At 57.7% G+C, this 24,401-nt stretch overlaps 1 protein-coding gene across 6 annotated transcripts in view; it reads left to right on the forward strand.

Annotated features, from left to right (window-relative positions):
* CLEC16A (C-type lectin domain containing 16A) overlaps window positions 1–16,466 on the forward strand; it is a 196,458-nt gene extending 179,992 nt beyond the window's left edge. For 3 of the 6 annotated variants that reach the window (XM_072835793.1, XM_072835789.1, XM_072835790.1), the window contains 2 exons: window positions 2,912–3,061; window positions 13,223–16,466. In XM_072835793.1, coding sequence (XP_072691894.1) covers window positions 2,912–3,061; window positions 13,223–13,578 — 506 coding nt within the window. In that variant the 3' untranslated portion in view covers window positions 13,579–16,466. Of the gene's footprint in view, window positions 1–2,911; window positions 3,062–9,544; window positions 9,667–13,222 lie in introns of those variants that run through there. The other 3 variants (XM_072835794.1, XM_072835791.1, XM_072835797.1) reach the window with 3 other exon arrangements.
* Window positions 16,467–24,401: the final 7,935 nt, after the last annotated feature.

Below are 24,401 nucleotides of genomic sequence, written 5' to 3' on the forward strand. Positions count from 1 at the left end.
AGCAAGCAAGGGGAAGATGTGCTCAGTTGTCTCTGCTCAGCTAGACCCTGCCAACAGGTGGTATCAGAAGTTGGTGATTTTTTTTGTTTCTGTTTGTTTCTCAGCACAAATAAAAGGTATGTGGCTTGACCCAGATCCATTTCCAAAACGAAGGCACTTCAGTCTCCTGGCTACAATTTCAGCCTCTCGTCGGCTACCCCATACGCCCTGCCCCAGACGTCTTACGGCAATAAACCAGGGCTCTATAGAGCACGTCTTAAGAGAATGGTGACCACCCTGGTGACAGCTATGCCATCCACCATCCCTCTGTTCTGGCTAGTGCCTTGTCGGAGGCATAAAAGGCTTCGACACCGTTGGCGGCCCCTGTGTTCACTGCTCTGATAAATAAGCAGCTCGGGGAAAAGCCATCTTGACATTTTGATTTGTTAAGGTGTGATTCATTTTTGAGTCAAGTTAACAGCTAGTAAATCTGGGGGTTTTACCACTTGAAGTGATTAAGAAGTAAGCAGCCATAAAGCTGGCACTGTGGGGCTGCGGCTGATGGCCCCCTGGGAACCTTCCTGACTGCCGTTCGCAGTTGCCTCGATGTTTGCCGTATGAATCTGAGCCTCCCCCTCCACGACAGACACACACAGTGTATCACATCATGCCTCTTCCTGGGAAGTGCAGCGGGTCAGTCCTGCTGTTCTCCCTACAAGCAGACGTCTGTCTGCACAAACTGGTGGAGGGGGTGGGGGGTGCTGCCCTCCACAAAAGAGAAGCTGGTGAGCTTAACCCACCACGCTGCCACAAGGCCTCACGTCCACTTGCCGTTACATTGCAAAACCCAGATGGCCTGGCTCAGGGTGTACGTAAAGACCTGGCTTGCCTGAGGGGAGGAGGATGAGGAAGACACAGGCCTCCAGTGAAGCAATGAGGAAGTCACAGCAATAAAAAGCAGAGCATAAAAAAATACAGTCAGTGATATTGTAATAGCGTTGTCGTGGGACGGATGGGAGCTACGCTGTGAACACGGCATAATGTAGAAACTTGACAAGTCACTAAGTTGGGCACCTGAAACCAAGGTCACAATGTGTGTCAGCCGTTCTCAAAAAAAAAAAAGCAAAGTTAAATAAAATAACTAAATAGATAATAAAATAAAGTACAACACAATAAAACAGTAGAGACTTGGCTTTTGGAGAGTTAATGCTTAGACAAAAATAACTTCACACAAACATTAATACAAAATAGCCCCCACCCCACCCCGCAGTGGCCTGGTACGGGGACCCACTAGTCCTAAGGGGGCGGGGGGTGAAGCAGCAGATCCCCACCCCCCAGCTAGGCCCAGGTTTGCCCACAGGTAGGTGAAGGGAAGGGGGCTTAGGACGTACTCGGTGTGTCACTTCGGCCAGAGAGTAAAATCTTTGAGGCTTTATGGGCCACACGGCAAATAGTGCTGCCAGTGTAGCTTGAAAGCAGCCACAGACTGTGTATGCAACCAGAGGGCCATGCCTGTGTTCCAGTGAAACTTCATTTACAAAACAGTGAGCCATAGTTTGCTGACCACTGCCCTCTGCTCCACACCCTGCCTTCCTGAGTTCTGAGGAAAGCAAGGTGAGAGCCTAGGGAACCTTCTGGAAGGGGCATCCCCATGAAGTTCAGCCAGCATAGGCGGCACAAATGGAGTTTGGGGCTGGCTGGGGTGAGTGTGCTCAGGGAGTGGAGAGGTGTGACGTCATTGGCCAGGAGTGTTGGGATCCCCACCCTCAGCCAGGAGAACATGGAACATGCCCCCACCCCCACCCCCCAGCCCAACCCCCCACTCCAGTTTGGTGCCACTTCTGAGTTGCGGGGCAAGCATCAGGCTCCACAGAGCACCCTGACTGTGGTCCTGCCTAGCATGTAGGGACCCAGGCAGAAGCCACCACGGTCCATGTAGTCCCCTGGGGTCATCAACAAGGCGTTTGCTCCATATAGGAGCTTTCCTGTATTGAGTGAATAAAACCAGAAGACAGAGCCCTTTAGAAAAGCAGAGTGTGGAAAGGACAGAAAGTGATGGTTTGCAGAAAAGGGGCTCCCAGATGGGCTCGTTCAGATGGGCCTCCGCTCGTCATAAAGAATACTCCACTCTCGCCGTGTGCCAAGCCCTGTGCCCCACTGTCCCCCCCCCCCCCCCCCGCCCAGTATAGTGCGGCGATGATAACTTAGTGAGGACACTCTCCGCTAACAGTAGGGGTGGCGCTAGGCATGTATTCCAGTGTTTCCAGGTCTGAGCGTCTCCAAAGTGTGGTGCTCCCCCACTCCCTGGTGCCGGGAAGGCCACAGGCCCAGTGTTGCTCCAAGGGCCATGTGGAACGCTGCAATTGGGAGCTTTTCACCAGAGCTTTTGTTCCTCCTACACCAACTCACCAGAGCCTCCAGAGCTGAGCAAACTCTGTGGCAGGGAAAGTCTTTGGGGCTCTTCCCCTCCTGCCCAGTGCCCTGCCTTTGACAACTCAGATGCATTAGCGGACCCCCAAGATTTTGCTGTGAGGATGTCTCGAGTGCCTGTGTGAACTTCACCAAGATGCCTCTAAAGCCCCAAGGCTGCATGTCCCCTTCAAGGGCACAGCCAGCCCGTTGCTGAGCCAGCATCGGGGACTCAGATTTATGGCTCCCAGCCCTCAGCTCTATGGCCGGCTGCACCCTCTTCCTTGAAACAGCTTTGAAGTATGTCCAGGTCAGGCCCATGTCCAGAGAGGTCAGCTGGGACTCTTCAAGGGGCTGAATTGGGTTGGTTAGTGGAGCCTTCACATTAAGGTCTCTAGCCCCACCTTTGAGGGTGTGGCTGGCTTGCCCTGTGGCGTCTCACATGGAATTGGGGAGTGTGGCACCCCCTCCCGCTAGGCCAGCTGTGTCTTCCTGCTTGGTCACCTCACCACCTATCTTGCAGGCTTTGCCGTGGCCCAGTGCATAAACCAGCACAGCTCACCATCCCTGTCCTCGCCATCTGCCAGTGGGAGCCCCAGCGGGAGCACCAGCCACTGTGACTCTGGAGGCGCCAGCTCGTCATCCACCCCTTCCGCTACCCAGAGCCCATCAGGTATTGGCCACATGACGTGGTGTGGGGGGCGGGCTTCGGGGAACTCTGTGATCCCTCCATGCCAAAACTGCTGACCCCCAGCTCCTCCTTGCCACCGGGTTTAGGGACACTGCCGCTTGGGGTTCCGCGTTCGTTCTGCTGTGACGTCACACACAGGCTGGCTGGTGTAGCTCCCGGCATGGGAGGAGTCACTCCTTTTGCAGGCTGGCCCTCCGAGAAAGGCCTTCCCTGACTGCAGAGCTGGAGGGGTGGATGGCTGCCGAGCCTGAATCTGCCCCATTATCACCTCCCCGAGGAGGGGTCTCCCAGACAGGATTGTTTGAACCTGGCAAAAGAATCGTGTGCCTGCTAATTTTTTCTTTCCTTCATAACATACCAGTTTTCTCTGTAAATGTTCGGTGCATTCCAGTCGTCTGTGACCAAGTGTACACCTTTTGAGAGTCTGCTAGGATGTGCTAGAGTCCCATCTCGCCTTCCTGGACCTCATACAAGTGCAGGCATGGCACGGACAGACCCCATGAGCGAGGCGGCCACAGTGAGAGGACTGAGCGGGTGCCCCCTGTGTTCTCAGCCACATGAGCCCCTCCAACGTGAGTGCCTCATTGTGTCATGTGAGAGCCCAGAGAGGTACCAGGCTTTTTTCCTGAACCATGTGGCCACGCAGTGCAGCCAGAGGAGCAGGGCCCAAGGAGGGGTGCTTGGATGTCCTGGAGGGTGAGTGAGGCTCCATGGCCCAGCAGCACAGCCCCTGGTTCCAGAGGGCCCTGGGTGTGTCTGATTTGGGAGGCCCCCAGTGATTCTGGTCTGCACCCACATTTGGGTACTGTTGCTGTCCTTTGCTGTTCCTTCAGGGTCCCATCCAGAGCCCTCACCTATCGTATTTCACAGGCACCTGAACTCCTCTTAGGTGGCGGATCTGGAGGTCAGGATAAAAGCCATGTGCCAGGGCATGAACCCCAGTGGTGCCAGGAAGCTACAGGCCCCTGGCTCCCAATGCCTCAACACTGGACCGCAAGATCTCCTTTGGTGGCCGCACCCCTCCAGGATCATCAGCTTCCTCATTCCCCAGCAAAGGGTTAACTCCACGTGGTCTCCATGCCTGCTGCCTGCAGCCCCCCACCCCCGCTAGAGCATCCATTACATCCGTCTCTATCGACATTGACATTGATGTCCCGAGGCCCAGGCAGCAGGGTCACCCTCACATCACCTCACTTAGACCCTCTACCACTTGGCACCTGCTCCCCACCCCGCGCCAGCTGGGGGGATATGGCCGCCTTGTCTGAGCCTGAGCTGAGATTGGCTGCAGGTGTTGCTGGACTGTTCCCAGGCCCACAGTGGGGCATTCAGATGGAGCTTTCCCCAGAAGCCGAGAACAGCCCTCCGCCTCCCTCTGCAGCCTCATCTCACGCTGGCTGTGGGAACTGAAGGGCAGGGCTGTGTGTTCATGTGCTTGTGTGTGCACCCACGTGCTGCCTGCATGTGTGTGCACGCTTCTGTGTCTGTGTTGTGTGCACCCCAACACACATGTACTTGAATTGCATTTTGGGTGAAGGTCTTTTCCTGGTGGAGCTATGTATGCATTTCTTTCATGCTTAAGAAGGTACGGACAGCAGCTAAGCAAACAAATGAGCCATGTACTTCTTTGCCTAAAACTAAAGCCAACAAAGACCCACAATCATCAAAATCAGGTCTGTACCGGCAGGTGTTCTCCTGAGCAAGGCCCCTGGGGCTTTGGCTCTGTACCTTCCCCTAGAGGCTCAGGGTCCCCACGATGCAAAGTTCTTTTCCCTTGGCCTCCCTCAGCCCCTCTGTCCCCACCCCCCCACCCCCTGCATGGTGCCAGCGACCTGTCTTCTCATCTCAGAAATGCAGGGGCTGTCAGCCTGGCTGTCAGGTAGCCAGGCGGTTCTAGTCGATAAGTGATGGTCGGGCTCTCCTGGGTGTCTGCCCCCGTTCTGTGCGTCCCTGGCAGGACTGCAGAGGCAAGTGTGCAAGTCCCCATTTTTTATGCTGCCTGACAGTAAAAGCCTGAGGCCCAGCCTGTCTGTCCGAATCTCTGCAGACACTGAAATTACTCACCCCCTGATGAAGGGCCAGCCTATCAGGCAGCTTGTACTTCACTCTGAACTGAGGACCTAGTTTTTGATCCCTAGAAAGAGAAAGCATCATAACCCACACGCTCCTCCCTGTCACAGGGACCCGGCTACAGGAGTCAGCTTCATCCCCAGGACCACAGGCTGGGGTGGCAGGTCTTGGGAGGGCCACCATTCACTTGGTCTCTCAATGGCAAACGTCCAGGCCAGGCTCCAGCTTCCTGGGTCCGTCCAGAGAACAGTACTTGAGGTTTCTGTGTTCCTCATAAGGGCAGGTCTACCTGGATGGTTCCACCATCACCAGGCCGTGCTCAGGAAGTGAAGGATGGAAGGGAGGCAGGTTTTGTCAGGATGAGTGCTCTTCGGCCAGTTTCCTGATTTGATGTCGGCCCGGAGTGGTGGCTCAGTGTTTAGGCTTCTGATTGGCACGGGCTGGCCCCGTGCTGCCTCCTCACCAGACTTTTCAACCGCAGGGCCTGGCCACAGTCGGCCTGAGGCGGCATCCTTGGAGGGCCAGCTGGGCAGCAGGACAAGCCAGGGCCTCTCCACACAGCCCACCCAGCCTGGACAGCAGAAACAGCTGCGGCCCAGTCAAGGGGCCACTTGTCCTCCAAGTGGTTTTTGAGGACACAGAGCTGAATCAGAAGCATTCCTATCCCTGTACGTCCAGAGCCTCTGAGTCCAGGAAGTTCCCAGTGTGGAGAGCAGCTGCCAGGCCCTTTGCAGCCAGAATTAGCTCCCTTGGCCTCTTCGCTCTCAAAGCCACACTTTGCATGGGCAGGTGTTTGGTTGGGGAAGCAGACGAGAGATGCCGTCCGTCAAGGGATGAGACAGGCCCAGCTTTCTATGTCTCTGTGGTTTTGAAACCCAGAATTATCCAAGGATATCCCTGAAAGCCAGGGGTGAGCCTTACGCTATCCTAGCAGTAGCTAGAGCACGGGCACCTGCTGCATAGTGTCCCAAGAGGTGTACCGCCCCAGAGCACCTCCTAATCCCCCCGTGTGCCAGGCACTGTGCTCATAAACACTTGACAGACATCCCCTCACTGAGACTTGACATCCTGCACCTCACGCTGTACAGGGGAAGACACGGGAGCTTGGAAAGATCATACAACCTGGCCACGACAGTGCAGCTAGGAAGCAGAGACGCCCACACCTGAGCCCCAGCCTTGGCAACTCCCCAACCCCTGTTCCACCCTCCCATGTAAGCCAGCAGAATATCCACGCAGCTGCTAATTCTGTCTCTGGGTGCCTCCGTGCGGCATCCCAGAGACCTGGGCCTCAGGGTCAGGTCTCCACTGGGGGCAGCCCGTGAAGTACATACATTTCTCCTTCCAGTGTGCATGACTGCTCTAGATCCCCAATGAAAAGCCACAGCCCTTTCACAGAGACCCTAGTGACTGCAGTCCCAGTCAACCAAGACTGGGCTCTGTGGCCCCTGTGGACAGGATCCCGGGAGTCCCCCCAAATCAGTAACAGACCCCAGATGGCCCGACCTCCTCTGCCAGCCCAAGTGGGTTCATGCTCCCAATGAGGACATAAAACTCTATTGTTATGAGGTTGTCCTCCACCTCCACTGTCTGTCCAGCCCAGGGAACCTCGAGTTCTCTGCCTGGGTTTGCAAGAAGCACTTGTTTATCACAAATAGAGATTTTCTCAGCTGCCCTGTGACCTTGAGTCTGAGTGACTCAGGTTTTGTGGATATCAGACCTTATCTCACTAGGGTCTCTCCAAGGGTGGCCCTCACGTCCGCCCTCTGTCTGCATCTTATCTACGCCAGCCTTGGGTCCCCTATCTCTGCTGTACTAACTTTTTCTAACCAAACAGGTTTTTGCTACGTGCAATGCCAGAGACAGAGGGTAGTACAGTGTGGAACACACAGGCTAGCAACAAAGGAAAGGTACAAGGGGCTCCAGCAGCACAGAAGAGCTGCAGGAGGGCCCGGCGGGCTCCCAGGGGCCACAGCACTGGAGATGGAAGCCAAAGGCAGAGGGGTTAATTAGGAGGGTGGCCTTTGGGTCTCACACAGCCCCCCTCCCACCCCCACCCCAGCTGTACCCGGCATCTGGTAGGAGACAAGTTGATTCCTTTTCCTGGTCTCCCTGGGGTCTACCTATAAATCCTGCCCTTCCACATACAGACCACAAGGGGCAGTTTATTTTTGAGGAACAGCCCATGTGCCTGTGGGGGCCCAGGCCTCTGGCCTAGTGCTGGCAGAGGACCCCTCACCACAGGGGGCAGGAACCTGCCCAGGGGTCACTGCTTTGCCCTCTATGCTGTGAGCAGCTACTTCTGAGTCTCCTTCACATGCCAGGGACAGAGTGTGGATGCTTGTGAGCAGCTTTTTCACAAGCGCTAGACTCCAGATCAGGGCCACAAGACACCCACAGCTGAAGGAAAGATCACAGCTGAAATCCCTGATAACCAAAGAAACCAACTAGAAGGAGTTGAGAGCCAGGATATTTTACTTTCATCGTTATAATTATTTACCTGTTAAGGCTGTGCAGAAGGTATTACTGTCCAGTTTTAACACCTGGTGTGCGAATTGACCTGTTCCCCTTGTCCTTGAAAGAAAGTACAGTGAGACTACCCTAAGCCTTCCTGGGGGAAGCTGGTGCCCTGGTCCATGGCAACGTCCTGGGACCTGGTGTGTCATCCACTTGTCCATTGCAGCTGCCCTGCTAGGCCTTAGCTTGCTCCCCACTGAGAAAATCACAGGGTTGGAATTAGCAGGATTTGGGGTTTTCTTTTTTTTTTTTTTTTTTTTTGCCTTAAACAGTTTATGGCTTTGAGAAGCTGAAATTGCAGAGGACATATGGCAGGAAAGAGAAAATAGACCCAATTTGGCACCAAATGTCGGGCCAGTAGGAATACTTTAGAAAACCTTTTTAGGTTACAGCTGTCACACACACGTGCGCGTGTGCACGCACACACAGGCAAATACACACTCATGCACACCCAGTGCACACGCTCACACACGTACTCTGTGTGGGGCTCAGATAAGAGAACTCTTCAGGGTACTAGAGCTCTGCGACCGGCTCTGTTGTGTTTCACACACGGTCTGGGTGAGCTGCTTTGAAAAAAGAACACTGTTAAAAAATGAAGTCAGCGTGACAGCCAGCCTGCTCTTTCCGTCGTCCGTTTTTAAGGCTCGTAGAATTATGAGCACTTTGACCTTCCCCCAAGGTTTTATAGGTAGAAGGAACGATTTGGCTCCTGGAGGTCCAGTGTCGAGGCCTGGCAGGGGTGGGGTCCTACTTTCCACATCCTCACCTGGTCCCTGGGCTGTCTGAACACATGACGTTCACCCCAGCGCACGGTTCCTTCCCTGTGCAGTGGGAGCCAGACAGCCCGAGACTGACCCCATGTCACCAAACTCAGTTCCAAACTCAGAACAAAGCATGCTCTTTTCTCCCCAGTTTTCTCCATAGCACTAATTTTTTTTTTTAACCATGGTAAAATACACATACCGTAAAATGTACCGTCTTTCAACAACTGTTTAAGTATCCAGCCCCGCGCCATGGGGTATATTCACCTTGTGTTCTATGGCATTAATTTTCAGCTTTGCTTGAATCCCGAGTTTGTGTCAGAGATGACGGTTCCTTCCTTCCCAGGGAGATGCTCCTAACGTTTTTGTTTCAGCTGATTAGAACCCACCCTGGCCACTCAGCACCTGGTCTCAGGCCTCCCTGCTGTGGCTCGGTCTCGGTTTCCAAAGGTTCAGACCAGCAGACCAGGCGCCCCGCGGCTGGGGAGGGGTCCTGGAGTGCCTCGCCCGTCCAGGGCTTTCCCAGCCTTTCCCAGAACTGGCTGAGCTGCGCTCTTGGCTCCAGTGTGGTGACGTCAGTATCCACAGGCCTCATCAGTTGGGCTCAGAAACCTGCTGGATTCACGAGCCGGCTTGGCTCCCGTCCCCCAACCACACAGCCTTCCCTCCTCAGACAGGCCCAGAGACGCAGGGCCTTCGCCCTCACTGCTGGTTCGCCTGTGGAACTGACCGGCAGCTCTGTCCTTCTGCCCCTGGAGGTTTCTCTCCGACAGACACCACGTGTTGCTGACGACCCTGAGTCTTTCCTTTCCAACAGGACTGAACCTTTGCTGTCTTTACCCTCGACTGAGCCCCACGAGTGAGCACACAATTTGATCCCTAGCTGTTGTGACAGTGCTCATCCTGGTGGGGCCGAGTGGGGGGTCTCACCCGCTTGGGGGGGGGGGGGCCGTGTCTCCCCCTCCCCCAGCTGTCACAAGCACCTGCCGGGGGCCCCGCCACACTTCCCTCGCGCTCTCGTCCGTGCTTGGCGTCCGTCACTGCGCTGTACCCCTCTCCGTGTCACCTTTCTCTGTCCCATTGTTAAAGGCTTTCTATGACCTGTCGCTGTGTTTCCCTCTAGTCAGGAGTGGCAGGAAAGGACGCCGGCGAGTGTTCAGCCTGTCGGAGGCCGACAGTCACGGCGGCCACTGGGTTTAGTGCTTCGAACGGCAGCTGTCGCGGCAACTCTCGCAGGCAACTCAGGCAGGTCTCGTCCGTTAGCCTGCTCGGCCCACACGGCAAGCCCGGCCTCGCTAGGCCTCGGGGGACCATCTCCCCAGCTTCCCCGATGCCCGTTCTTCCATCCCCTTCCGGCCTCACCTGGGCTGGGGACCAGATCCCCAGGCCCCGAGCCTCGAGCAGCCTGGAAACACTGTCCTTCTCCAGGGACTACCAAGCTGGTGGGGTTCTCCAGCCCAGCCCCTGGGGCGGCGGGGGTGGGGGGGGGCCTGGGTTAAGCCATCAGGGTTGAGCAGTGGAATTTGCAAAAAAACAGCCAGGAAGTCAGCTAGGTTCTTTTTTTCTTCCCCACCCACCACTGCCCCCCAGCCCTGCTCAAAGCCCCGTAGTAGATTTAGTCCCACCTCAGCCAGGAGCCAAAGCCATCAACCTGACAGGCACAAGTGGGGGCCACTCCACCGTCCCCCACTCTTATATCCAGTGCTCCAGGGTGGCCGCTGATGCTGGTCTATGGGCTGCTGACCCAAGCCTGCATGCCTGAGGCAGCGTAGGGCCCCTTGCTGTGGCCTGCCCCTCCTTCATCCCCTTGCTCCCTTTAGAGTTTCCCTTGTGGGCCTCCCACTTGCCAATCAGGAGCCTTTTGCGTTCTTTTGCATTTTGAAGCTGCTTCCTCTGAGCTCTGCTTCTTCCCTGCTATGCTCTGCTCCCCCACCCCCACCCCGCTACCACCACTCAGTTCCCCTCTCCCAGCCTGAGTGCAGCAACCCCAAAGGTTTCCTGGAAACTGTCACTTGGCAAGAGCCAGCTGAGCCCCTGCCCCAAAGCCAGAGATCAGCTTCTGGAGGGTACTGACTGGGGACCTGGGGACCTGCTGCCTCAGTCTTACCTATGGGCAAAGCTGCGGGAGGCTGAGCATCTCTCACGGAAACCTGGACACCCAGGACTCTCCACTCTTCTCCCTGGCTCCTGGCCAGGAAACCAGAATGTTCTTCAAATCTCTCATTCTCAGCCAGGCCCCTACCTGTGGCCTCTGAGCCAGAAACACCAGCAGGCAGGCAAAACCAAGGGCTCAGCAGTTACCTTTGCCCTGAACGAGAAAGTGTGTCCTGGTTGGATTATTTTCCTCTGGTGAAAAAGTTCTTTTTCATCCCCCTGGGCCCCTGGAATGGATATATTTGTAGACCACATTCAGGAAGCACTTCTTAGTTTATTTTTTTTTTAAGTTTTATTTATTTATGATAGTCACACAGAGAGAGAGAGAGAGAGGCAGAGACACAGGCAGAGGGAGAAGCAGGCTCCATGCACCGGGAGCCCGACGTGGGATTCGATCCTGGGTCTCCAGGATCGTGCCCTGGGCCAAAGGCAGGCGCCAAACCACTGCGCCACCCAGGGATCCCAGCACTTCTTAGTTTTTAAAAAAAAAAAAATCTAGAGCTGGGGGGTGATGAGTGAGAGGTTATTTTTTTCCTATAAAAAATCGAAAAAGGCTATTTTTAAGGCGAAAAACCCCCTAGAGCCTTTTAATAAAATTGTTGGTTCTTTTCTCAAGGAAGAAACCAATTTTGTGTGTGTGTGGTATTGTTTGTTGTTTTTTTAATATATTTGATGGCACATTTCCCTTATCCTTGATGATGCTCATTACTGAAAACCCCATCATGGACCAGGGAAAGAGATTTGCCAGCTCTTTTGAATATCTGCATGCAAATGCAGACTTGAGCAAAGAGGGAATTCTTACATAGAAGTTTCATGGGAACGTGAAGGAAATGCTTGGCAGCTCTGTCTCCAGATGGCACAGAAGTGCCATCTGGAGACGTGGCATTTCTGAGCTGCCTTGTCAGCAGCTGAGCTTACGTGTGGATCCATAGGTGCATAGGCCCGTAGGCGTGCCCACCCTCACGGGAGCAGGCGAGCCCCCACAGGGACCCACGTGCTCCGAGGAGCAGCAGACAGATCTCACGGGACCAAAGTGGGAGCCTGCACGTGGAAGGCCGCCCATGCTGCAGGGATGTCCTTGCTGAATGGAGCAAATTCAGTGAGATTCAGAGAAACCAGAGTGCGCGTGGAGTGTTTGTTTACTCAGCGTTTCTGGGCTCAGCTCATACCCCAAATCACATTTTCCACTAGTGCTCACCACCACCCCTGCCCGCCCACCCCCGGAGCAAGGACAGACCCAAAGCCCCATGCAGTGGTTTTTCTCTGGGCCTTATTTCTCTTTTTTTAAAAAAGAACAAAAACAAAAACAAAACACAATGATAATAAAAGGAAGGAAAACCAAAAGGCCTTAGGAAGGAGTCATCCGGGATCTTTGAGAGCTGGCCTTGCCCAGGAGCCTTGAGGGAAGAAATGCCGTCGTATTCTCTGGGAAACTCAGTCTGTTGCTTGTGCTTTCTCTCCACGGTGGGGATTCTCTTCCTCTCCCGCATCCCATTCTCTATGCCCTTCGGTTTTCTTTTGCTCTTGGTTTTCCCGTTCTCTCGCTGTATGTTTAGTTTGCAGTTCTGTTTTGTTTTGGCTTAACTTTAAAGAGGAAAAAAAAAATACCAATCTAACTTGAATCACATCAAACAGAACCTATTGACCATCCTTCCCAGGGTCCAGAGAGGTTTCCGACTCACGGCTCGACACCCCGTCATCAGTATCTTCTGCTGATGCCTTGTCACCCCCAAGATCTGTACAAACGAGAGATTTGCTTTCTGAGCGAGATGCGCTGGGCCTTCTTGTCGATGCTTTCAGATTACTGGTGCTTAAAGCCTGGAAAATGCTTTTCCACTGTGAGCGCCAATCTCCGCTCTGTTCCTATCCAGGCAGACTTGCCATTGGAAAGCAGATAAGCCATTTGTCTGTAATCTAATCAAGGATTTTGAAAAGCATCAGAAAAAGAAATTGCCACTCCAAAAATAACCACACTGGGCGGAGCCTCAGCCTGCCTTCCTCCTGCCTGGTGGTTTCTCTCCGTGACCCCTGTAAGGGACACTCAGGATGGGAATGGCCCCCTTCTGGGTGCTAACTGAACTCCTAGAGAAGGAGCAGGAGACAAACCACGGTCTGAGGTTTTGGTTTGGTTTTGCAAGCTGAAAAGTTCCATAGACTTCCTTTTTATTGGTGTTTTGTTTTGTTTTGTTTTGTTTTAATATCACAATGAGTTCCCTCTTGGACAAATGCTACCAAGTGTAGGCTCTGGAGATGGCCTGAAGTGATAAGCACACCCAAGCCCATTTCCTCCCTAAACACGTATTGAATCCCTGGGCAGGTGGTCCAAGACTCTCCCTAACGGAGAGCCCGCCTGGGCCACTTCCTGGCGACATAATCTGCCCATTGATTTTGCACAAGCCCCTAATTGTTCTCTCACATCCCAAGTCAGGGGAACCCTGGGCCCTGGCCGATTTCTCCCCAGGCCCAGGTAAGACTGGATTTACCAGCTCCTGTGTCCCCAGAAGGAGGAAGTGGAGACAAGGTGTCCCCCCAGCACCACCATCTCCCACCCAGATTTCCCCGGTGTCCAGGACGGGAGCAGAGGGTGCCAGCGTGAGCAGACTAGCTCGGGACTAAGTGTACCCTTGTTCTTTCTCCCCCCACCCAGATGACCCCATAACTATGGAACAGCCTCCACCTAATCTTCCCAGCCAGTTGGTGATCGTCAACGAAACGGAAGCAGATGCCAGGCCCAGCAGGAGCCTGGCAAGGAGCGCAGACGTAGAGACAGTCAACCTGTCCCCCAGCCTCATCCCCGCCCAGCAGCCCACCATCTCCCTGCTCTGTGAGGACACTGCCGACACACTGAGCGTGGAGTCGCTGACCCTCGTCCCTCCCGTCGACCCCCACAGCCTCCACACCCTCACTGGGATCCCTCCACCACCCACACCGGCCGTAGTGGGCACAGTGAAGCCAGGCGAGGAGGCCGCAGGCCCAGAGCCGGCGGGCCCCGCCGAGCACTGAGCGGGCACCGTGTGGCCTCCCCTTGTGTGTGTGGCCCCGCTGGTAGGGACCCGGTACAGCTCAGAGACACATGGGGAGCACCCGCAGCCCCCTGTGGCCCCAGTCACCACCGCTGCCGTCTTTCCTTGCACTCTTTTACTCCGTTTGAATTCCTGTTTCACTCTGCACCTCTCGGAGAGCAGGCTGGACCTGGTGGAGAACGTGGTGAGCCCGAATGACGAGGTGCTGCCTTGGGGAGGAGCTTGGCCTCCTGGTCTCAGAGCCCCATGACCCCGGGGTGGCAGGACCCCCACCCCCTCTCTCCATCAGCCAGCCGCTCCAGTCTGGAAGCTTCTTGGCCATCACACCCAGTGTGCACGGAACAATTGGACCAAGTCACTTTGGGTAGAGATTTGTAGAGAAACAAACTTCGATAAGCATCTCCTTTGGATATTTATTTCCGCTTTTGGCAGCAGATGAAAAGCATTTATTTAAAAAGTGTTTAAAAAGAAAAAAAAAAAGTCCAAAAAAATCCTCAACCCTTAAGCTTTGACGTCATGCTAACAGTATAATATTACTGTAAAGATTTCATTTTCGTTTTTCCTCGAACTTCCCAGTGTTTTGTTCAGGAGCTCTTAGTTTGGCTTTCCCCGTTTCCTTACCTCTCTGCCACTCGCTAACTCTGCAAGCCTGTGGAATGATAAAGTACCTTCCTGGAAAGTTTAGATTATTTTTTAAACAAAGATAAAGGAGATACATGTATTCTCAGGTACACCCAGAGCTGAGAGAGCCAAATGTTTCTCTGTCCTGGTAGCCAAGGCGCCCGTCGTTTCCCGAAAAATCTTCCCAGGAAAGGGGCCAGTGCAGCCAGCTCCCCTCTCAGGACCCATCCTTCATCTCTCTGGACTCAAACCAGTCCGGACGGCATCCTGGCGTCACCTTCAGTTGTTGCCACCTCTCTTTGTCTGGAAAGAACCATTTGGGACCACGCAGACTCTGGCCCTGTGACCATGATGTGGGGAAAAAAAAGCCGCAGAGGCCATCCTCCATGGCCACATGTGTGCGCACAGGCTGGTATGCGGGGCGACACCCAGGGGCCAGGTCCCACCTGCTGCAGGGTCATGTCCCGTCTCGACCTTGTCCCGGGAGCTCAAATGTGCCGCTCTCCCTCTCAGCCACTGCTGCAGAGACACAGGCTTATTTTTCAAATGAAAACTCCACGGTTGCTTCCTTTGAGCTGCACGCACGTGCAGGCCAGTTCTCCGACAAATCTCATCGAGCACCTCCGCCGTCCCTCCACTTAGCCAGGCACAGCCACACGACCCTCGCCTCTCTCTGGTCAGCACTAAGAATCTCCAAACTTTCTTCCCTGTGTGCCCGCCAGGAGTGCCAGCACACGGGCCCGGCTATCGGGGTGGCCCCGGAAGGCGCTCCGAGTGCTCACCCTCTGCCTAGTCAAAGAAAGAAACTCGGTGGTCCTGCAGAGAGGGCTGTGGTCCCCGTGGGGACAGGGCTGTCTGTCATCAGAAGCCCTTTGCGTAGGTGTGCCCACCCAGCTTCAACGGGGGAGGGACCTGGCTCAGAAAAGAAGGCCATGTAGGCAGAAATTTCAGGGATATCGGGGGGCAGGGATAAGCCGTGACCATCACGAGAGCCCCCCCTCCCAGGGAGGAGAGGCAGGTGGGGTGGAAGAAGGGGCCAGCGGGTCAATGAGGAGAAAGGACAGGTCATCGGGCCGCAGGTGCCAGCCGCCGGCCGCACGTTCCACTTGATCTTTTGCTTGGACGTCAGAGCAGGCCGGCACTCTGGCCTAGCAGTGGCTCCGGGGCAGCAGAGATGCTGGAAGGCAAGTCATCTCCCAGCCCAGTGGCGTTACCGTAAAGAGCAAGCCCCTGCAGGTGGACCCAAGCCCCTCTCTGGGCCCCCCAGCCTGCCATCTGAAACCCGTGGCTCCGATTGTCATCACAGTGCCCGAGCCGTGAGGAGGAGGAGAAGTTGGGGACAGTGTGGCCGGAGGAGCCCGGCAGCCTTGCCAGGGCCCAGACAGTGCAGCGCTCAGCCCAGCCTCCGGGACCAGTTGAACAAAAGGTGCCGGTTGCCGAGGACAGGATTGTCCCCGAGCGGGGCCTGCAGTGTTGGTCCTGCAGCTCACCCCAATGGGCCATGAGGGGTGGGACGGGCGCTGCCCTGACCCCGGGCGAGCAGGAGGCGTACATACATCCTCGGGTGAGGATGGGGTCTGGAGGCGCCTTGGCTCTGATGAAGGACCTGCCTTGCTAGGTCGTGACCGTCCTGGTGGCAGTGGGCACACTGAGTCTTCAGGAGCACCCCCAAAACCTAACCACAGGGCCGCCTCTTGCTGAAGGTCAGACGGGGTGAGGCCAAGAGGTCTCTCGGGGACCAGCCCCAAAGCCGCAGCAAGAATGTGGGGGCGGGAGGAGGGCCTTCTCCGCTACCTTCGCCTCCACCCACCCTGTCTGCCACCTGCCCAGCCCGTTAGCAAGCGCCCCTCCCCAGGCAGGAGTGAAGAGACATACCTCTTTAAAGACATACACTAGATTTTTCTAAGGTCTCAAGATGCACTGTTAAGTACAAAGGCACGGCGCGAACGGATACTCATCTTCTCTAGATGCAATAAATAAGAAATATTTAATGTAGTCTTGTTGACGTTGGGCATAAGCTATCAGGGTTCCTTATGTTCCTCTGAGGTGAAAATATGTAAATAATTCTCGTCCCAAGGAAGAGCCAGGGTTGGGAAACCCTCATGCTTCTGGGCCAAGGGCCCGTTCCAGGGAAATACCTGCTCTCGCCAGCGTGACTCATGTTCTGTGGGCACTGAACACGAGGGTGGAAATGAAAACTGGAACTTCCTGGTAAATTTGAACTTGGCAATAAAAGAGAAAAAGTTACCAAGGATGTGGCTGCTGCTCCGTGGTGCTGGGGTAGGGAGGCTGTGGCCCAGCAGTGGGAAGGTTCTCTGCAGCCTGACCCCATGGCCCCTGGCAGCTGCTCAGTGGCCTGCAGTGGCCCCAGGGCCTCTCCCTGCCCCCACCCAGGTAGTCCCCTCCCCAGCTCCCGACGGGGTGGGGGTGGGGAGCATGGCGGGAAAGCTCAGGTGCAGCTGGCTGCCCTGAGAGGGTGCTCCAGGCCCAGCCAGCCGCAGTGAGCCCCGTCCGTGCTGTGTGCATCCCCCCACCCCGTGGGCAAGCCTCAGGTCCTGCATCCGTGGGGTGTGGTCGTGACAGGCCTAACCCCGTGGGGCAAGCACACGGCCTGGGCCAGGAGGGCCAGGGAGCCTCGGCGTCACTGCTCCCTCGTGCTGCGGGGCCAGGGAAGTGGGAGCCCAGGGCTCCCCAGCGGGGACAGTCTGGTGAAGTCTGTACTGGGGCAGGCACTGTCCCGGAACACATCGACACGCACCCCTGGAAACAGAATGGGTTCACAGGTTCTCCGGCTTAAACCCGGCGCAGAAGCAGGCAGGGGCTTCTGGGCCTTGAGGTAAAACCCGAACTGAGCCCAGAACATAAACGGGACACGCGCCTCGTGCCAAGAGTCGAGGCGTTTCTGGCAGAAGGTGGCGGCTGCTGCTGAGGGTGGGCTCAGTTCCCCGATGTCTGCCCGTGAGGCCCGGGGCTGCGCAGGCATGGGGGGCGGTCCCTGGGCCGAGCTTGGATCCTGCCACCAGGGTCCGTCCCGGATGCCCAGCGCCGGGCCAGGCCTGCCACCTCACCGGTCCCCAGAGTCGCCCTGCCTCACAAGCACGTGGGCACTCACGCGTTTCCGTAACCTCAGTTTAGAAAAAGGAACTTGCTTGGAGGATACTCCGGGAGAAGGGGGACGACAGACCTGGGGAGTGAGGGGCGGGCAGCCCTAGGGACAGCAGCTGTTGGGGACCCCCTCCAGAGGGTCTCCGGGCCAGCCGAGGGCCAGGCCTGCAGGGTGTGGAGAGAGGCCCAGGGAAGTGGGGGGCAGAGGGCAGGTGCCGGCAACATGGCGTTGCCTCCGCGCACATGAGCCCCCGGAGGCCCGGTGGGGCCCAGCCACCTTCCCGGGGCCCCAGGTGCACGTTCCAGGCCCGTGTGCTCGTGCTGCGCACGCCACCCACCCAGGACCCTGGCCGCCGGGCCAAGTGCCCCTGGGAAGGGGGGGTGAAGCAGTGGTTCGCAGGCTTCGGGCGCTGGAACCATCTGGAGCTCTTGTTCCCGAACACAGCCGTGCGCTGCAGCCGGCCATGGAGGGGCTGCTCCGTGAGCAGTGGTGCTTAGGGCAATGCCGGCGTCGCGGGAGGCGAATCTGGAGCGAGACTCACGCTCGGCAGGCTTGTGGCCGTGGCCATGTCCCCTCCCTGCCGCCAGGGTCTCGTCTGCAAAGTGAGGACAGGACTGAGCCTGCCTCGTGGGTCGTCAGGCGGAGTGCTCAGCTCAGGGCAGGGGCCTGGGGCCCTGGGGGGCGCTCTGGGCGTGACACCTTTGGTGATGGCTTCCCCTACCCCCTTCCTAGCCCAGGTGCAAACCCAGGACCTGGGGCTCAGGCCCCCAGGAGTGGAGCTCGTGCAGTGGGGCTCGTGCAGTGACCTGGGACTAGTCGCTTTACATTGGCGTCCTGGGTTCCTGTGTGTAAGGCAGTGAGGAGCCCCCGCACCAGATTCAGAGGCCGCACCGGGGTGCCCTGCACCCTTGGGGTGCCTCGCGGGAGTCCAACAGGAGGTGAGGCCTTCCGGGGCCCTGCCTCTTGGAGGCGCCTGGCAGGCCTGTCCCTGCCTCTTCCCTCACCGGACGGCACCCGGCAGGTGGAGGAGCAGGTGAGGGTGGGCGGGCAGCGTCCTCCCGGCCCATGACCTCAGGTCCCGCATTCAGGGAAGCCGACTTCCCGGCCGGCTGCCTGCTGGAAACCCCCTTCCCCTCCTGTCCTGACACCTCGTGGCACTTCAGAGCCCTGGGAAAAAACCCTCCACAGCTAAAGTGCTTCTCTCCAAAGGAAGGTAGGTCTGAATCAGCAAGACGGGAACACGTGGGGCTTCCCAGGAATGTACTGGAGTGTGCAGAGCTGGGCAGGGAGTTGGGGGCACTACATGAGGCCTCCCCTGCCCTTCAGGCATCTCACCCACCCCAGGACCTTAGCACAGCCGCTCTGGCCCCTGCCCGCCCTCCCCCCGGGCCACATCCCCCCGGCGCAGCCTGATTTCCCCGCAGACGCTGCCCGCCTGGACACACCTGAACTGTCACTTCCCCGACTCCTGACTGACCTCGTAGACTCTACGTGTTTTGAAAGGGAGAGACTTGACCGCTGGAAACCAAAACACAAAACCAGCACCACTTACTGTATTTGTTTCCCGGAGCCGCGCCGTAACAAGTGTCCACTCACGGGGTGGCTCGCAGCAGCAGCAGCAGCAGCGTGTTCGCACTGGTCTGCAGCCCGGGGGTCTGAGATCAAGGGGTCGGCTGAGCTGGTTTCCTCTGGGGGCTCAGGGAGCATCCGTCCCCCCCCCCCCCCGCTCCTGGTTCCTGGTGTGGCTGGTGGTCCTGGCTTTCCTGACGCACAGCCGCCCTCTCCAGTCTCTGCCTGTGTCTTCTCACGGCCCCGCCTCCCCCTGCCCCTCTGGGTCAGACCGCCCTTCTCTCCGGGACCCCGTCTGACCCACGCTGATCTCGCCTAGAGGTGCTAAGCTTCATTACATCTCCAAAGACCGTGTTCCCTAATGAGGTCACTCTCCCAGGTGCTGGCAGTCAGGATACAGACATATCTTTTTGGCGGGGACCAAAAATACAGCAGGTCACCATTCAACCTGCTATATTTGCCGGAAATTAAAGATCCCCTACAAGTATGTACAAGACAAGCAAGTCCAAGTGGTTAAATTTGAACCACCTCCCATTACCTCCCACGGGCTCTGGGCCCACAGCCCACCCTCTCTCTGTAATCGGGAGACCAGCTCGTGTTTGGGACCTGCTAGCACCCAACCAAGACTTTCTCTCCGACGGGATCACAAGGGCTGATCGAAGAGAAGCAGCAGCTCACTCTGGGACTCCGTGTTTGAAGGGTGTGTCCTTGTGCCCTTTCAAATCTCCCGACCACCAGACGGCAGGTTCTGCTGTGGCACACACACACCACGGGTCACAGCGTGGTGCCAGCCATGGGTTTGTTTGGGGGTTTTGTTTGTTTTGTTTTCCATCTTCCTTCTCTGGTAGACTCACCTGAAGGCCGGATTGTGTCTTATTTGACCCAGTCTCCCCAAGGCTGGGTACCTGGCATGCTATCACTGAATGTGTGTTGGATGGATGGATGGAGGATGGATGGTGGGATAGATGGATGGATGATGAATGGTGGAGGATGGATGGTGGATGGATGGATGGATGGATGGTGGATGGATGGAGGGATGGATGGATGGATGGTGGAGAATGGATGATGGATGGATGGATGGTGGAGGATTGATGGATGGATGATGGATGGATGGATGGATGGATGGATGGATGATGGATGGATGGAGGATGGATGGATGGTGGAGAATGAAGGATGGATGGTGAAGGATGGATGGATGATGGATGGATGGATGGATGGATGGATGGATGGATGGATAGATGGAGGATATATGGTGGAGGATTGATGGATGGATGGATGGATGGTGGAGAATGAATGATGGATGGATGGTGGATGGATGGATGGATGATGGAGAACGGATGATGGATGGATGGAGGATGGATGGATGGTGGATGATGGTGGGTGGACAGTGGGTGGATGGATGCAGGATGGATGCTGGATAATGGATGCATGGTGGGTAGATGGTGGATGGATGGATGGATGGACGGATGGAAGGATGGATGGATGGATGGATGGATGGATGGATGGATGGAGCCATTCTTGGACATAGTCCCCAGTTCCATTCATGTGTCTGTGCCCATTGCCACAGCCTTGAGGCTCATCCTATTTGTCTTCGGTCTGGGGTCTTGCAGGCCCTCCCAAGGCCAGCCAGAGACCTTTGAAAGAATCTGCCGGGGCGAGTTGACAAGGACAGGAGCATTCAAGAGCTCGACTTTGCCACCATTAGAAATTGTGTCCCCCGGCCCTCCGCAGGTGTCTGAGCTGGGACAGTTGCTGCTAATCTGTCCCTGTTTGCATGGAAGCCTCACGTAGGACCGCGTGGCTTCAGAGCTGGCAGACCAGGTTCAAGGCCGCTCGGCCTTGAGCACATGACTGCACCAGGACCGGCCCTGGCAGGGGCCTCAGTCGTGTGGTGAAGACAAGTCAGCTGGGCCCTCAGCACCCGGCCTGGTCCGGAGCCCCTTGCCAGTCCCTGCCATCAAGGAGAGACTTCGGAAAGTACCCGCTGCCCAGGCCCCTCGCAGGTGCCTCGAGCCAGTGCCTCTGGTGGGGGACTGAGCCATGGAATCCTTTTATGGTGCTCAGGTGACCGAAGGGCAGTCAGGACGGGAACAAGCCTTGGCCACGCTCTGTCCCTCACGGCAGCCATATCCAGAAGGCCTGAGCTCTTTCCTGGGACAGGCCCGGTGCCCCCACCTTCCTTCCGAGCACCCCTCCCCCACCTCTGCACCTGCAGCAGCTACTCCTCCGGCCTTCCCAGCACCGCGGGCTTGTCACCTGCCAGAGCCGTTCCAGAGTCAATCCCCTGCTTGCTTCCATCAGCATCCGCTCGCTTCCTTCCTGGCACTTGTCACCTCGAATTACTTCTGTTTGTTTAATATGTTCCAAATGCCATGTTTTTAGCACGAAGAACGCTGAGAGAAGAGCCAGAGGTGAGGCTGTGGGTGCCAACTGGTTGTTCAGGAGGTGACCCCAGTAAGCAGGGGTGGGAGCAGGGACAGTGTGGTGGGTGCGGGGAGAAGGGAGAGGAGGCCAGCACACAGGGTGCGGCCGGACCGGCTACTGCTGCGGGCACCCGGCGCCCGGGCCCCGCTGGATCCTCCGCAGAACCCCACAGAACCACCTTGCGACCACCTCGGGGAGCACAGGAGGTCGGGTCCCACCACCGACTCTCCCACCCTGTTGGTTTCGGGCTGCAAAGGGCCTGGCATCCCCCAGCCGCCCTGCATGGGGCCCACGTCATCCCAGGCCAGCCATCCTTGGGCCGAAGACGGGCGCTCGGGAGCTCGGGCGCTGGCGGGCAGGTGCCCAGCCTCAGGCGGGTGCACACCACTGGCCCACTACCCAGGGCAACCCACCGGCAGGTTCCGTGCGGCCCGAGCAGGCTTCTAAAGAGAAACTGAGTCAATGTTCTCGAAGTGGAGCTCTCCTACAGGTAGCTGGGTCTATGGCTTCTCACACGGGTCCGCGTGGTGACCGTCACAAGTGTGCATGGCTCCCCCACCCCCAGCACCCCCAGCACCTCCCCGTGCCCCGGCCTGGAGTCCTGACTGGGTCCCAGCGGCTTTCGGAGTGATTTGGGCTTCCTTGCCCCGCGCCCCTCACCCTAAGTGTGCAGCCCGTGTCAGGCTCGAGCAGCCGAGCCCTCCTCTGCCCAGCACCCTGTCCCCCGATCGCTGGAGGAGCCCATCCGCATGCCACCCAGCCCCTGTGAGTAAACCGAGGCCACCCACCCAGGAGCCCCCCATCCCTCCTCCCCGGGAAGTGTCCCCACTGCCACCCTTGGGGTTCCACTTTCTCTTGTCCTGCCTCCCTCCAGGCCGCACCCCCAAAACGTCACTGATGGCAACAACACAGACAGGGAATGTTCTCTGGGCCCAGGCGCTGGAGAGGAGCTGGGTCTGTGCAGGGACCGGCCCTTTCCCGCGGAGGCAGCGCCCCGCTTCCCAGCCAGAGTGCAGGGCAGGGCGGGGGCTTCACCTGCACCCACCTTCCCCGCTTTTAGGAGCAGGGCTGGCACTGCGGGCAGGTGTCGCGGGGGCGGCTCCCCCTCCAGCTCTTTGTCATTATTCTTCGCGGAGGTGACACTCACATAACCAAGAATTAATCAGCATGAAAGGAGCGATTCTGGGGCTTCAGGCTCGTTCCCAGTGTGGTACAACCCCCCCCCCCCCGTCTAGTTTTAGAGCTTCTTCATCTCTACGCCGAGCAGCGTCCCCCGCTGACCTTCCCGCCCCTGCGGGATCTGCCTGGGAAGTAACCTCTGGTGACTGGCTCCGTCCGTGTTGTCGCCTGCGTCAGCGTCCCTGGAAGGCTGAGCAGGACTCCGCGGCACGGATGGCCCGCCTGTCGCTTACCCGCCATCTGCGGTCGGTCACGGGATTGTGTCCCCCTTGGGGCGGCCCAATGAGGCAGCCGTGGACAGGAGCGTACCGGTTTGGTCCTTCAGCTTTTGAAGTCCAGATTGATGTGGAAGCACTAGACTGAGTGCCGTCGAGTGCCACCCTGGGCTTCCTCCCGGGGACACGGTCCCTGACCTCGCAGAGACCAGGTTGTCCCTGCAGACAGACACCCAGACAGGCGGGCAGGCGGCCGTTTCTTTCCAGCCCCTACCACCTGCACAAAAGGCACAAGCAACAACGCCTCGGGGCTCCCGTGTCCTCATCTGGAGAATGGGTGTCACGGGGGCGGCTCACCCCCGAGGGTCCCCTGGCTTCCCCACCTCCACACAGGAGGGGAGAGACCACCTGCTAGTTCACCCAATCCGGTGCCTGCGCCGAGGCCCCCACGCTGCAGGGGTGGCTTCCAGGCCAGGCGGGCTCCACGTACACGGGCGATGAGCAAGACGGCCGCGGAGGCAGGAGCGCACCTGGCGGGGACCCGCACCCAGGGGCTAAGGATGGCGTGGCTTTGGTGGCACTTTGGCCAAGTAGGGACAAGTAGCATTTTCCAGAGTTCCCGCGCTGAGGGGCAGCCCCCGGCGGTGCTGGCTGGCAGGTGCCCTCCTGGCCTTTTTTCCACACCTCTCAGTGATCGAAATAAAAGTGGGTGTCGCTTCGTTGTCCTGCTTTTGACGCTCGGCAGCCCCCCCCCCGTCTCAGCATCTCCCCGTGTCCCCTGGAAACTCCGTTTCTCAAGTGTGTCGAAGGCCCTTGGGGGGACGTGTCCCTCGGGTGCGCTGCCGCCCACGGGCGGACGGGGAAGCTGTTTTCACTTTTATTATTCGGAACCACCCCGCGGTGGACGTCTGGAAGCGTGAACCTTTGTCCAGGTTGCAAGTCATCGATCCCCGGGGGATGCGGTGAGCGCAGGGACCCTCAGATGGTAGACACAGGAGTCACTGTGAGGCTCTGGCTTTCAGGTTGGCGAGTGGCTTCCCACCCCCAGCACCCCGCTGTCTCTCTCCCAGCGCCCCCAGCGCCCCCACCAGCACCCCACTGTCTCTCCCCCAGCGCCCCCGTGCCCCCATCAGCGCCCCACCATCTCTCCCCCAGTGCCTCCAGTGCTCCCAGCAGCACCCCACCATCTCTTCCCCAGTGCCCTCAGTGCCCCCAGCACCCTGACATCTTTCCCCCAGTGCCCCCAGCAGCACCCTACCATCTCTTCCCCAGTGCCCCCCCAGCAGCACCCCGCCATCATGCCCCTAGTGCCCCCAGCGCCCCCATCAGCACCCCCCATCTCGCCCCCAGCGCCCCCACCAGCACCCCAACATCTCTCCCCCAGTGCCTCCAGCACCACCACCACCAGCACCCTGCCATCTCACCCCATTGCCCCCAGCACCCTGCCATCTCTCTCCCAATGCCCCCAGCACCCCACCATCTTCCCCAATGATCCCAGCAGCACCCCACCATCTCGCCCCAGCACCCCCACCAGCACCCTGCCATCTTCCCCAGCGCCCCCAGTGCCCCCAGCACCCCACCATCTTGCCCCAGTGCCCCCACCAGCACCCCGCCATCTCCCCCAGTGCCCCCAGCACCCCGCCATCTCGCCCCAGCGCACCCAGCACGCATCCCCACTCGCCCCTAGAC

The sequence above is a fragment of the Canis lupus genome, chromosome 8, assembly GCF_048164855.1.
Source record: "Canis lupus baileyi chromosome 8, mCanLup2.hap1, whole genome shotgun sequence".
Lineage (NCBI taxonomy): Eukaryota > Metazoa > Chordata > Mammalia > Carnivora > Canidae > Canis > Canis lupus.